Genomic DNA, 13,538 nt, shown 5'->3' on the forward strand with positions numbered 1-13,538 from the left:
GTCTGTTTCATCGTCTCTAATCCAAACGACGGCCGTCTCTGTTTCGTACAATCAGGTCCAATCAGCTCCGGTTACAAATGGCCGCCGTGTTTCCTCGCGTCTCCGTTACGTCTCCACTCGAGCAGACGCCGTAGTGAGACGTGACGGCGAGCGGGAGCCGCGTGGACGCCCGTGGAGCCGGGACTCTGGGACGTACAGATGTTTTGATCCGATCTCTGGCTGTGGAATCGCGGGACGCAGAACGACGGCGTGTTTATTAAAGTTAAAGCTTCGCCTCGCACTTTGTTGAGTTGAGTTCTGTTTGGCGTTTTGCCGTTTTCCAGTTTAAAGTTGAGGATTTACAGTTTATTTGTAAAAGTAAAGTGAGTGGAGCAGAAGAGACGACTTTTCCACTGAACAAACGTGATGCTGTGACTGGAGGCGATGTCGACATGAGGTTATTGTTGTGTGAAAAGGAAACTGCAAATCTGAAAACTCGAAAAACAAAATACAAATGTAACGTAATTAGAAATGTACAAACGGCTCAGCTGGTAGAGCGTCTGTGCATTTATCTGAAGGTGGGAGGCTCAAATCCTGCTTTCTTGACATAAACATCATTGGTAGAGCCATGAAATCCACTGATCTACAGGTTGTCGGTGCGATTCCAGCTCCAAAAAGTGAACGCTGTTATTGTGTCCTTGAGCAAGACACTTAACCCCCTTCGACCCCGGCGTCTGTGTGCACTGGTGTATAAATGCGAGCGTGAAATATGTTTTTTCTCATCAAAAAATGCCACAGATCTGCGTCAAAAACCTGTCCACATTCGTACTTAAAGATGCAACATGTCACTTTTCTCATGGGGGGGTCTGTCTCTATGGAAACGTTACACATACGTTTCCATAGATGTAAAAATGTGGCTGTATAACTGTATCTCCTGATAAACTGACATTTTAAGACAGTCAAACCTTTTAATTTATCTTGTCGTGGGCCACATAAAATAACGTGAGGGGCCACATTCAGCCCGGGGGCCTTGCGTTTGACACACGTGATCTACATCGACAGAGACAACACCACCGAGTTATGGGTCAGATCTGTGAAGACATGAGCCTGGACACGGTTTTTCCGAGACATTTTTGGTGTTTTGATGCAACGTTTTCAGCCAAATCAATGACGTCTCCATGGAAACGAGCAGGTGTGGCTGTGCATACATATGAAAAGCCACATAATGCAGCTTTAAGAAACATGGATAACGTGTCACAGCGATAATATGAGCTGGAATCAAACCATCAACTCGCCTTTTCTTCATTTTCTCGGACACACATCGACACATTCTTGTATTTCCTGCCGTGTTTGTACAGTTTTAATTAAATTTAATGATAAAAACATAAATTGCGAGTCTCTGCCGCTGCTTTACATGAACATCATCGTCTTATTTTACACATAGACTAAAGTTTTAATCCAGAGACTGTGATAATGAGCTTCACTGCCGCTCCACGCAGAGATATGACTTTATATCGCCCACATAATAAACCCAACCATATTTTATCCTGACATTCTCTCTATTTCTATTTCTGAACAACTTGGGTTTATTCAAGGCTTTTACGACTCCAACTAAGCCGTTTGAACACCCGAATAGACGGAAATAAAATGATAAACTAATTAGCCGTATGTCCTTGGGGGAAGCAAAATATGTTTTTATAACGGCCTTGTAGTTTTTTTCAGCCGTAACAGATTTTCTTCTTACCCATGGAGCAGTCTGGGCCCATCCAGTTGGGATCGCAGCTACACAGGCCGGTGTCGGGGATGAAGGCCCCGTGTCCGTGGCACTGGTCCGGGCACTGGGCTCTGGGCAGCTCGCAGTGCAGCCCCCCCCAGCCGGGCTTACAGTGGCACTCCCCGTTCACGCAGATGCCATTGTTGGAGCAAGTGGGGTCCAGACAATCCACTGTTTAGGCCAAGCAATATGTGCAGAAAAGAGAGAGGAGAAAACATGGCGTCATGAGCAGAGAGACAGCAGGAAAAACGACTTCACAGAGGAAAAACAGGCGTGTTCTTAGCGTGTGCTGGGGTCAGGGGTCAGTGAATATTTTGGTACAATCATTAACGTATTTTCAGGACGATAAGTGTCACTTTTTTAATAGTTTGTCCGAGGCTGCGACTTATATGTGAAAATATTCAAATACATCACTGAACATTTAAAATTCCAACATTACGGTCATTTAAAAAACATCTGAAGAAGAATTCAGTGGATTTATTGATTTGGAGTGAGATCCAGAGTAAACGTGTTGTTTTTTCTGCTTTATTTATCTGATTAACTGTTAATATCTTACGTTAACAAACCAGACACGTGTTCAGTTCTGTCTGTGCTTCAACTGAATAAATATAAATGTGTTACGTTAGCGTGATGTACTGATATTCAGCCTGTTGGTCCATTTTATTATTATTATTAGAACTTGACTTTAAAGATAAAACGTCTGTTCTTGGTCACTACTTCCTTTTAGCATCACTACTTCCTGTCCAATTTTATCTCTATGTTTTAGCAGAATCTTGCAAAAATTAATAAATCCTGTTATTCTCTATTTTATTATTATTATTAGAACTTTGCTTTAAAGATAAAATGTCTGTTCTTGGTATTTGGATTTTGCGACTTATATATGTTTGTTTCTTCATTATTGTGCGTTTTTTGGCTGGTGCGACTGATACTCCGGAAAATACTGTACTTTAATAATCTGATGAATATATGAGGTTTGTAATGATGTAAAATTAAGACCAAAACACATTTCAATAATGGGTTTTCCAAACATCATTTCTGTTTAAATAAATGCTGTTTTCAGTCTCTAGTATCGGTCGATATCGAGGATCAGCAGATTCTTAACGACACAGTATCGGCATCGGTATCGAAACAGAAAACGAACAATTCAACACAAAATCTTAGATGTTTTGAATCAGAAAAACTCCTCAGAATGTCGTGTATATAACGGGACACGGAAACTACATAAATAAGTCTGGAGTAAAAATAAGTTTAGTCTTTTCTGATCAAATAAACGCAGAGAATATTCCACGTGTCATTACAGTTTTTGACGTTAAAGTTAAGATACATTATTGTCCCTGTGGAGAAACGTGTCCTCTGCATTTGACCCACGCTTCAGTGCGCTGTGAGTGATGGGTGCATTGTGGGTAATAGGTGCATTGTGGGTATATTGTATAAGCCTTAAATAAAGTGGTGTTGTCTGAGACGCTGTAAACAGGAGCCGGGTGATTGACAGTGTGTTTTACCTTCAGCCATGTTTGAAGTCGCTGTTTGACGCTGAAATGTCATTTAAATGCATAGACCGACGTGAACAGAGACTTTGTTTGTCGTTGTGTCTTAAACAGAACTCACGAAACACACTGAAGCTGAAGGGACAAAATAATAAACACGTCTGCCTCCCCCTAATGGACTAACAACACGGGACAGTCCAAAGTTTCACATTAGCACTAGCGCTACGTCAATCTTAGCGTAATTAAGGAGTAAGAATATAATTTATGACATAATTATTACATTTTCTGTTATAAATGTTGGTTAGCTGCAAGTGGCGACAGTGATCCTTTAATTTCATCCACTCAGCAGCACGCTAACTAGCTCACCGTGTCGCCAAGCTAACAGTCACTTTTATTAAAATCTAAAAATATAAAATAAACAACTTATTACACTTCAAATTAACACAAATAAAAACGACGTGATTATTTGTGCATGTAGAATACTTTCGTTTGCGTTGTTTTGATGTTTATTATGCCTCAAAATTAGCATTAGCGTTAGCATGTTGTCAGTCTGACCCTAACCCTCTAACCTCTGACCCCTGACCCCTAACACACCTGCAGCTCCCCGTTCACCGGCTGATCTTTAAATATTTAGTCATTTTAGCGTCACTCGGCAAAAACATCATAGAGATAAAATTGGACAGGAAGTAGTGACGCTAACAGGAAGTAGTGACGCTAACAGGAAGTAGTGACGCTAACAGGAAGTAGTGACGCTAACAGTGAGGTAGATTCCTGCTGGACATTGCCTTATATCTGTCTGAAGGAGGAGCTAACGACACGACAGCTACATCACCGTTTATGAGCCGCACTGAGCATTTAATGTGTCCACACCTCCACCACACATCCACCCATTACACATCCACTACACATTCACCATAGTAGACCTCCACCACACATCCAGCACACATCCACCCAGTGCATATCCACCCAGCACACATCCACCACACATCCACTACACATTCACCATAGTAGACTTCCGCCGCACATCCAGTGCACTTCCTGCACACATCCACCCACCATCCATCCACACATCCACCCACCACACATCTAGCAAATATCCAGCGCACATCCACCCAGCACACATCCACCACACAACCACCCAGCACACATCCAGCAAACATCCAGTTCACATCCACCCAGCACACATCCACCACACAACCACCCACCACACATCCACCACACATCCATCCACATATCCACCCACAGTCACAGTTGACCTCAGATGCTCTGGATTTTCTGGCAGAAAGGGCAGATCACACTTATCGATTTCCTGGTGGTGGAGGAGAGGTGGTGGAGGAGAACTGCAGGTGGATCGTTCGAGCGACTTTGAGCTGATGAATATATAAGATTTGAGTCCAGCGCCACAAAAACGACAAAAATGCACGAAATGTGGGAAAGGCTGACCTCGTAAAGCGGCTGTTGCGTCTTCTGCGTTCTCTGTGACCTTTCGTTTCACTCCTCCACCTCCTCCTCCACCTCAGCTCTGCACTTTGCCTTTCTAGTCCGCTCCTCTTAATGTTGACCGACCAAAACGCCACTGATCCTTCTTCTTCGCTAAGATCAATACGATTTCGAAGCTTAATCAAATCTGTGATGGGTTCAATATGAAAGACGGAGCTGACAGTCACTCAAGCAAAGAGCTGTCCACGGGTTTGATGGATGTGGACGTTTCGTGGTTTTTAAAATAACAAAAGAAACTTGACAAACGTGAAGCATTTTAAGTCTGTGGTAAACACTTTATAGGCCCTGAGTGACAGGCTAAGTACTTCATTTTAAAACTAAATACTTTTTGTTCCTGTGTTGTTGGTCCTGTCTTTTTAAAAACCTGATACCAACTTCAGGACCTCAACATGATTTTTTGACTTTATTTCCACACAAAATATTCGTAGTTTCTTTACACTATCGTCTTATACTAGTTCTGCTCTAGAAAAAGACAATTCTGAGTTCTATTTTTTGGTATCTACACTTTTATTAAACATTTCGCATCGATTAGGAGCCAAGTATCAATAGATCTTCTCTGTTGAAGCTTCTAGTTCTACCTCAGACCTTCAGTAGATTTGGCGATATTAAATTCCCACGTTCCTCGATCCGTTCCCTGAATAAACCTCTCCAAATCCACATAATGTTTTTCTGTCTGTGTCCAACCGAAAAACTGTAACCAAACCAAAGTATAATATCATTTTGGTGGAACCAGATGACAAAGAAATGTATGATATTTTAAAATCTAGTTGGCTCTGTGCTCAACGGCGCCCCCCCTCCACTGTTAGCGTCACAACTTCCTGTTAGCGTCACAACTTCCTGTTAGCGTCACAACTTCCTGTTAGCGTCACAACTTCCTGTCCAGTTTTATCTCTGAGGTTTTTGCCCAGTCACTGTAAAATTAATAAATATTTAAAGATGAGACAGTGGACAGGGAGCTGCAGGTGGGTCAGGGGTCAGAGGTCAGGGGGTTAGGGTCAGACAGTGGACAGGGAGCTGCAGGTGGGTCAGGGGTCAGAGGTCAGGGGGTTAGGGTCAGACAGTGGACAGGGAGCTGCAGGTGGACGTCACTGAACATGTTAAACACAAATAAAATGAAAACTTCACCAGAGACACTTCTGTATTTATAAAGAGACATGTTTGTGTCTCGATGCTAACGCTAATGCTAATGCTAATGCTAATTTTGAGGCATGACAAAAATAGGCCATTAAAATAAGACCCAAACTGAAATAATCTATCAATAAAATGGTCTGGCATCATTCATTTAAACAGGTTTATTTTATATGTTAAGACACAAAAGAGCTGCCTCTCTACCCCACCTCTTTGCCCCACCTCTCTTACCCCATCTCACTTACCCTCACCTCCTGTATCCCATCTCTTGTACCTTCACCCCCTTACCCCACCTCTCTTACCCTCACCTGTCTCACCCTCCCTCATACCCCACCTCTATTACCCTCACCTGTCTTACCCCTCCTTCTTACCCTCACATCTCTTACCCTCCCTCTTATCCCACCTCAGACCCCATCTCTTACCCTATCTCTCTTACCCCCCCCCCTTACCCCCCCTTTACCCTCACCTCTCTTACCCCTCCCTCTTACCCCACCTGTCTCACCCCCCCCTTACCCCTCCCTCTTACCCTCACCTCTCTTACCCTCCCTCTTATCTCACCTCAGACCCCATCTCTTACCCTATCTCTCTTACCCCCCCCTTACCCCCCCCCTTACCCTCACCTCTCTTACCCCACCTGTCTCACCCCCCGTCTTACCCCTCCCTCTTACCCTCACCTCTCTTACCCCACCTGTCTCACCCCCCGTCTTACCCTCTGCACAGTTGGTGCCCTTGTACCCGATGGAGCAGACACAGTTCCCGTGGGTGCATGTTCCGTGTCCGCTGCACAGAGGGTCGATGCACTGGGTCATGGGGACGTCACATTCCGGGCCTTTCCATCCGCTGTAGCAGACGCACGAGCCTTTGTCGTACTGACCGTTCCCACTGCACAGGACGGGACAGGCGGCTGAGGACGGAGAGCGGGACAACGGGAGGGAAAGGGAGGGAAAGGATTAAACGTTTGAGTGAGACGTGTGTCCAGACTCGCAACTGCACTGAGCCTTGTCCCAGTGTTTGGACCTGAAGGAACGACATGAACGAACGATATAGAACTCTGTTTGAACTGAGAGAGTCCAACAGAGAGACGAGGACGTGAAGAGACAAGACAGGTCACTCTGTCTCAGGTGTGTGGGGAGAGAGAGAGAGAGGGAGGAACAGAGGAGAGGAGAGAGTAAGAGACAGAGAGAAAGAGACATGTCAGGTCACTCTGTCTCAGGTGTGTGGAGAGAGCGAGAGGAAGGAGAGAGGGAGAAAGGGAGGGAGGGAGAGGAACAGAGGAGAGAAGAGAGTAAGATACAAAGAGAAAAGAGACAAGACAGGTCACTCTGTCTCAGGTGTGTGGAGAGAGCGAGAGGAAGGAGAGAGGGAGAAAGGGAGGGAGGGAGAGGAACAGAGGAGAGAAGAGAGTAAGATACAAAGAGAAAAGAGACAAGACAGGTCACTCTGTCTCAGGTGTGTGGGGAGAGAGAGAGAGAGAGAGAGGGAGGAGAGAGAGAGAGGGAGGGAGGAGAGAGTAAGAGAGGAGAGAGTAAGAGACAGAGAGAAAGAGACAAGACAGGTCACTCTATCTCAGGTGTGTGGAGAGAGAGAGAGAGAGGGAGGAGAGAGGAACAGAGGAGAGGAGAGAGTAAGAGACAAAGAGAAAAGAGACAAGACAGGTCACTCTGTCTCAGGCAAGTGGGTGGAGAGAGAGAGAGGGAGGGAGGAGAGCGGCAGAGAGGGAGGGAGGAGAGCGGCAGAGAGAGAGGGAGGAGAGAGTAAAAGACAGAGAGAGAGACATGACAGGTCACTCTGTCTCAGGCAAGTGGAGAGAGAGAGAGAGAGGGAGGAGAGAGAGAGAGAGAGGAGAGAGAGAGGAGAGAGTAAGAGATAGAGAGAAAGAGACATGACAGGTCACTCTATCTCAGGTGTGTGGAGAGAGAGAGAGAGGGAGGAGAGAGGAACAGAGGAGAGGAGAGAGTAAGAGACAAAGAGAAAAGAGACAAGACAGGTCACTCTGTCTCAGGCAAGTGGGTGGAGAGAGAAAGAGGGAGGAGAGAGGCAGAGAGGGAGGGAGGAGAGGGTAAGAGACAGAGAAAAAGAAACAAGACAGGTCACTCTGTCTCAGGTGTGTGTGGAGAGAGAGAGATGGAAAGGGAGATAGGGAGAGAGACAGAGAGAGAGAAGAGAGAGGGACAGAGAGAGAGAGGAAGGAGTAAGAGATAGAGAGAGAGAGGACAGAGAGGAGGACAGAGGGAAAGAGAGAGAGAGGGAAAGAGAGAGAGGGGGGGGGAAAGAGAGAGAGAGAGGGAAAGAGAGAGAGGGTGGAGAGAGAGTGAAAGAGAAAAAGAAAGAAAGTGAGACAGGAGAGAGACACAGAAAGAGAAAGACAGGGGAGAGAGTGACAGACTGTAGGAGAGAGGGAGGGGAGAGAGTGAGAGCAAAAAGAGAGAGAGGGGGGAAAGAGAGTGAAAGAGAGATAAAGTGTGTGAGAAAGAGAAATGAGAGAGGGAGACAGAGAGAGAGAGTGAGAGTCTCTTCACCCAGGGCCAGGCTCCATCTTACTCCACCTGACCTCCACCTGACCTCCACCTGACCTCCACCTGACCTCCACCTGACCTCCACCTGACCTCCACCTCAGTCTGAGCGGTTGGGGTCGTGTTTAGGTTCATCTGGACTTAAACACTTGGACACATTTGGTCGAGTGAATTATCCTTTTATTCTTCACACACGTCGCGCTGGGGGGGGATCTACATGTGTGTGTGTTGGCAGAACGTTCAGCAGTTACCATGGCGACACAACGCACACATTAGCAAACACTGTTAAAGAAGTTTTAATCATCTGAAAACTCAAGAAAAAAAACACAAAATGTCTTCAAACAGGAGCCTGTGATCAGCGCTCGCTTCAGGAGTTTGATTTTACACAAAAACGTGACATTGACTGATATTTGGACATTTTATTTCTCTTTTCTTCTTCTCTCGTTAAAGTCACGTGACGCCGTAGGACAAAGACACAAAGACGACCTCGTACCTTTGGAGCAGTCCATTCCGTGGAATCCGGGGAAACAGTGGCACACTCCAGAATTGCACTCTCCGTTTCCATGGCAATTGCGCGGGCACTCTTGCACCGAATCTGTGAAGACGAAGAAGACAAAGTGAAAAAAGATGGAGGAGGGTGAGAGGGAAGAGACAGCGTTTTTTTTTTTTTTTTTTTTCGTTTTGAAGACAGCATCAAAGAGCTCGATTAAATCCACTGGTGCTGTTCATTCTTAAAGACGCAACAAATGGTCCAACTGTAAAGAGACAAGACAGGTCACAGGGACAGAGGGACAGAGGGACAAAGAGAGGACAGAGACAGACAGAGGGACAGAGACAGAGAGAGGAGAGAGAGTAAGAGACAGAGAGAGGGACAAATGGTCCAACTGTGAGACCGGGACGTAAAGAAACAAGACAGGTCACAGGGACAGAGGGACAAAGAGAGGACAGAGGGACAGAGACAGAGAGAGGAGAGAGAGTGAGAGACAGAGAGAGGGACAAATGGTCCAACTGTAAAGAGACAAGACAGGTCACAGGGACAGAGGGACAAAGAGAGGACAGAGACAGACAGAGGGACAGAGACAGAGAGAGGAGAGAGAGTAAGAGACAGAGAGAGGGACAAATGGCCCAACCGTGAGACCAAGACATAAAGAGACAAGTCAGGTCACTGGGACAGAGGGAGATGGACAGAGGGAAAGGGAGAGAGGGAAAGAGACAGAGAGGAGAGAGTGAGGGAGAGAGAGAGGGAGAGAGAGAGGGACAGAGGGAGAGGAGAGAGGGACAGAGGGAAAGAGAGAGAGGAAAGAAAGGAGAGAGAGATGGACGAAGAGAAAGAGAGGATATAGTAAAAGACAGAGAGGGAAAGAGACACCGAGAGGAGACGGACAGAGAGGAAGATAGAAAGAAGAGAGTAAGAGACAGAGAGAAAGAGACATCACAGGGACAAAGGGCAAGAGACAGAGGAGACAGAGAGAGGGACAGTGGGAAAGAGAGAGAGGGGAGAGAGTAAGAGACGGAGAGAGAGGAGAGAGGGAACAAAACATAGAGAGGAGAGAGGGAACAGGAGAGGAGAGAGAGGAGAGTACGATGGACAAAGAGAAAGAGAGAGAGAAAAGAGATGGAAAAAGACAGGGAGAGGACAGGGGGACAGAGTGTAAAAAGATGGAGGAGGGTGAGAGTTTCTTTTTTTTTCTTTTTCGTTTTGACGGAGCATCAAAGCGTTCGATTAAATCCGTCGGTGCCGTTCGTTCTTAAAAACGGTCCCGTGTCTTTAAAACACAGCGTCCTTCACGAGATTCCGTCCGTCGGGTTTTTACGGTTTGAGCGACGCCGTTGTGTCTCAAAGACTTGTCCATAAACGGTGAATTACCCATCAGCCACTGCAGATCCTCACATTTACCTCAAATCATCTGCGTCTTTGTTGATCTTCATCGTCGGGTCAATCGTTCCGCGTTCTCTTCGCTCGGGTCACTGTTCTCATTATGCCGCCGGTGCTCTGCAGACTCCACGGCTTAAAGTTCAGCCACAAGAGCAGTTTTACGTTACGGGAAATATCTTTGTCTCTTGTTCTACTCTCAAGGTTATGACCACAATATATTTTAAGATGCACAGTTTTACAAATGCCACAAAACGTCCACTTCACAACTTTTCAAAATCGATAAAAACTGAGACTTTGGAAGACGCTGCCGGGGATGTTTCCGCTCGTATCCATGACGACGGCTCGCTCATTTGTGGTTCGTTTTGTGAAAAGTAAAACATGTCGAGACACGGAAACAAAAACAATTTCCCAAATGATTCAGCGCGTCCTCTCATACCTTTTGTTTTAATCGAAATAAGCTTATTATCGCACAAAACGTTTCCCCCAAATGAATTCTGGATATGATTAAAATTGTATTAACATTTTGGACTTGCATCAAATTAAAACGTTGTAGAGAAACAGGCGCCTTTATTTAACCCACAGTCTGATCAAAACAGAACAAACACACTCCCAAAATCTGCTGGTTTATATACATTGACATAGCTAACCTGCTAGCTAACGCGTTCCATTCTGGCTCCAATTCACTTTCTATTGAAAAACCATGTCCTCTCTCTCTGTCTCTGCTGCTTCAGACTCATTTTGGTCTTAATTGTTCGTATTAACCCTCTACATGATCCTGGGGTTTTTATTTGGAGTTATTTTGAGTTTTATTTATTTATTTTTTTGTTATTTTGAGTTCTCTTTTTTTCTTTTTCTTTTTTTTTTACGTTTTTGTTATTTTGAGGGTTATTTTTGTTTGTTTTTTAGTTATTTTTAATAATTTAGTGATTTATTTTTTAGTTATTTTGAGTTATTTATTTATTTATTTTTTGTTATTTTGAGTTCTCTCTCTTTTTTTACATTTTTGTTATTTTGAGGGTTTTTTTTGTTTGTTTTTTGTTATTTTTAATTATTTAGTGATTTTTTTTTGTTATTTTGAGTTATTTATTTATTTATTTATTTTAGTTATTTTAAGTTTATTTTTTCTTTTTTTTGTGTCCTCTCTCTGTCTCTGCTTCAGACTCATTCTGGTCTTAAATGTTCGTATTAACCCTCTACATGATCCTGGGGTTTTTATTTCACTTTTCTGTAAATCGAGACATGAACATTAAATTTGTCTCAACTTTTCAGAGATGAAGTGCCATTTTTATCAGATTCAAAATGTAAAGTCAGAATCTTATTTCATTAACGTGAACTCATTCCACATTTATCAATCGTTTTTGCTGAGTCTCAATTTTGTATTTTTATTTGTTTTTTTTCTGACTTTGAAGCCGCGTGATTTTGTGAAAAATTATCTTGTTAGTTTTTCGTTCCTCGTGCACAGACAGAAAAAGGTTTGGAGTGAGTGAGTTTGAAACAGATAAAATATTAAATCAAAAACATGAGGCCGAATCTGTGAACGAACAGCATGAGAGGATTTATCAGTTTGTACAAATGATGGCTAAATCTCGCCTCATCTCGCTCCCTGACCTCTGCTCATCTCGCCTCATCTTGCATCATCTCACTCTGGTCTCGCCTCATCTCGACTCACTCCCCGATCTCGCCTCATCTCACTCAATGATCTCGCATCATCTCGCTCTTGTCCAGCTCAACAATCCCGCCTCATCTCGTTCTCTGATCTCGCCTCATCTCGCTCTCGTCTCAGTCCCCAATCTCGCCTCACCTCACCCTCATCTCTCCTCATCTTGCTCTTGTCTTGCCTCATCTCGCGCTGTGATCTCGCTCCCAGAACTCGCATCATCTCACCTCATCTCGCTCTTGTTTCGCTCCCTGATCTCCCCTCATCTCGCTCCCTGATCTCGTCTCATCTCGACTAGTCTTGCTCCCTGATCTCGTCTCATCTCGCTCCCTGATCTCGTCTCATCTCGCTCCCTGATCTCGTCTCATCTCGCTCCATAATCTCGCCTCATCTCGACTAGTCTTGCTCCCTGATCTAGTCTCATCTCGCTCCCTGATCTCGTCTCATCTCGCTCCCTGATCTCGTCTCATCTCGCTCCCTGATCTCGTCTCATCTTGCTCCATAATCTCGCCTCATCTCGACTAGTCTTGCTCCCTGATCTAGTCTCATCTCGCTCCCTGATCTCGTCTCATCTCGCTCCCTGATCTCGTCTCATCTCGCTCCATAATCTCGCCTCATCTCGACTAGTCTTGCTCCCTGATCTCGTCTCATCTCGCTCCCTGATCTCGTCTCATCTCGCTCCCTGATCTCGTCTCATCTCGCTCCCTGATCTTGTCTCATCTCGCTCCATAATCTCGCCTCATCTCGACTAGTCTTGCTCCCTGATCTAGTCTCATCTCGCTCCCTGATCTCGTCTCATCTCGCTCCCTGATCTCGTCTCATCTCGCTCCCTGATCTCGTCTCATCTCGACTAGTCTTGCTCCCTGATCTCGTCTCATCTCGCTCCCTGATCTCGTCTCATCTCGCTCCCTGATCTCGTCTCATCTCGCTCCCTGATCTCGTCTCATCTCGCTCCATAATCTCGCCTCATCTCGACTAGTCTTGCTCCCTGATCTAGTCTCATCTCGCTCCCTGATCTCGTCTCATCTCGCTCCCTGATCTCGTCTCATCTCGCTCCCTGATCTCGTCTCATCTCGTTCCCTGATTTCGCCTCGTGGGAACCAGATCTCATTCTCATTTCATATTTTATTTATTTGTAAAGTGACAGCACATATTTCTGATGTAAAAGTGTCTAAAGGACAAACTGTGGGATTTGAACTGACAACCTCAGGATGGACCTTTGGCCCAAACACCAACAGAGAGTGTGATATTAGTGAGTGTGACATTAGTGAGTGAGATATCAGTGTGATATTAGTGAGTGAGATATTAGTGAGTGTGATATTAGTGAGTGTGATATCAGTGAGTGTGATATTAGTGAGTGTGATATTAGTGAGTGTGATATCAGTGAGTGTGATATCAGTGAGTGTGATATTAGTGAGTGTGATATTAGTGAGTGTGATATTAGTGAGTGTGATATCAGTGAGTGAGATATTAGTGAGTGTGATATCAGTGAGTGTGATATCAGTGAGTGAGATATTAGTGAGTGTGATATTAGTGAGTGTGATATTAGTGAGTGTGATATTAGTGAGTGTGATATCGGTGAGTGTGATATCGGTGAGTGTGATATTAGTGAGTGTGATGTCAG

The 13,538-nt window shown here is 44.8% G+C and overlaps 1 protein-coding gene across 1 annotated transcript in view; it reads right to left on the reverse strand.

The window, feature by feature from the left end:
• Window positions 1–13,538, reverse strand: part of tenm2a (teneurin transmembrane protein 2a) — a 369,550-nt gene that overhangs the window by 65,644 nt on the left and 290,368 nt on the right. Inside the window, exons 9-11 of the mRNA XM_055224657.1 lie at window positions 8,875–8,976; window positions 6,578–6,772; window positions 1,724–1,924 (exon numbers count right to left, since the gene is read on the reverse strand). Of these exons, the coding sequence (XP_055080632.1) occupies window positions 1,724–1,924; window positions 6,578–6,772; window positions 8,875–8,976 (498 nt within the window). The remainder of the gene's footprint in view (window positions 1–1,723; window positions 1,925–6,577; window positions 6,773–8,874; window positions 8,977–13,538) is intronic.

This window comes from Periophthalmus magnuspinnatus, chromosome 10, assembly GCF_009829125.3.
Source record: "Periophthalmus magnuspinnatus isolate fPerMag1 chromosome 10, fPerMag1.2.pri, whole genome shotgun sequence".
Taxonomy (NCBI): domain Eukaryota; kingdom Metazoa; phylum Chordata; class Actinopteri; order Gobiiformes; family Gobiidae; genus Periophthalmus; species Periophthalmus magnuspinnatus.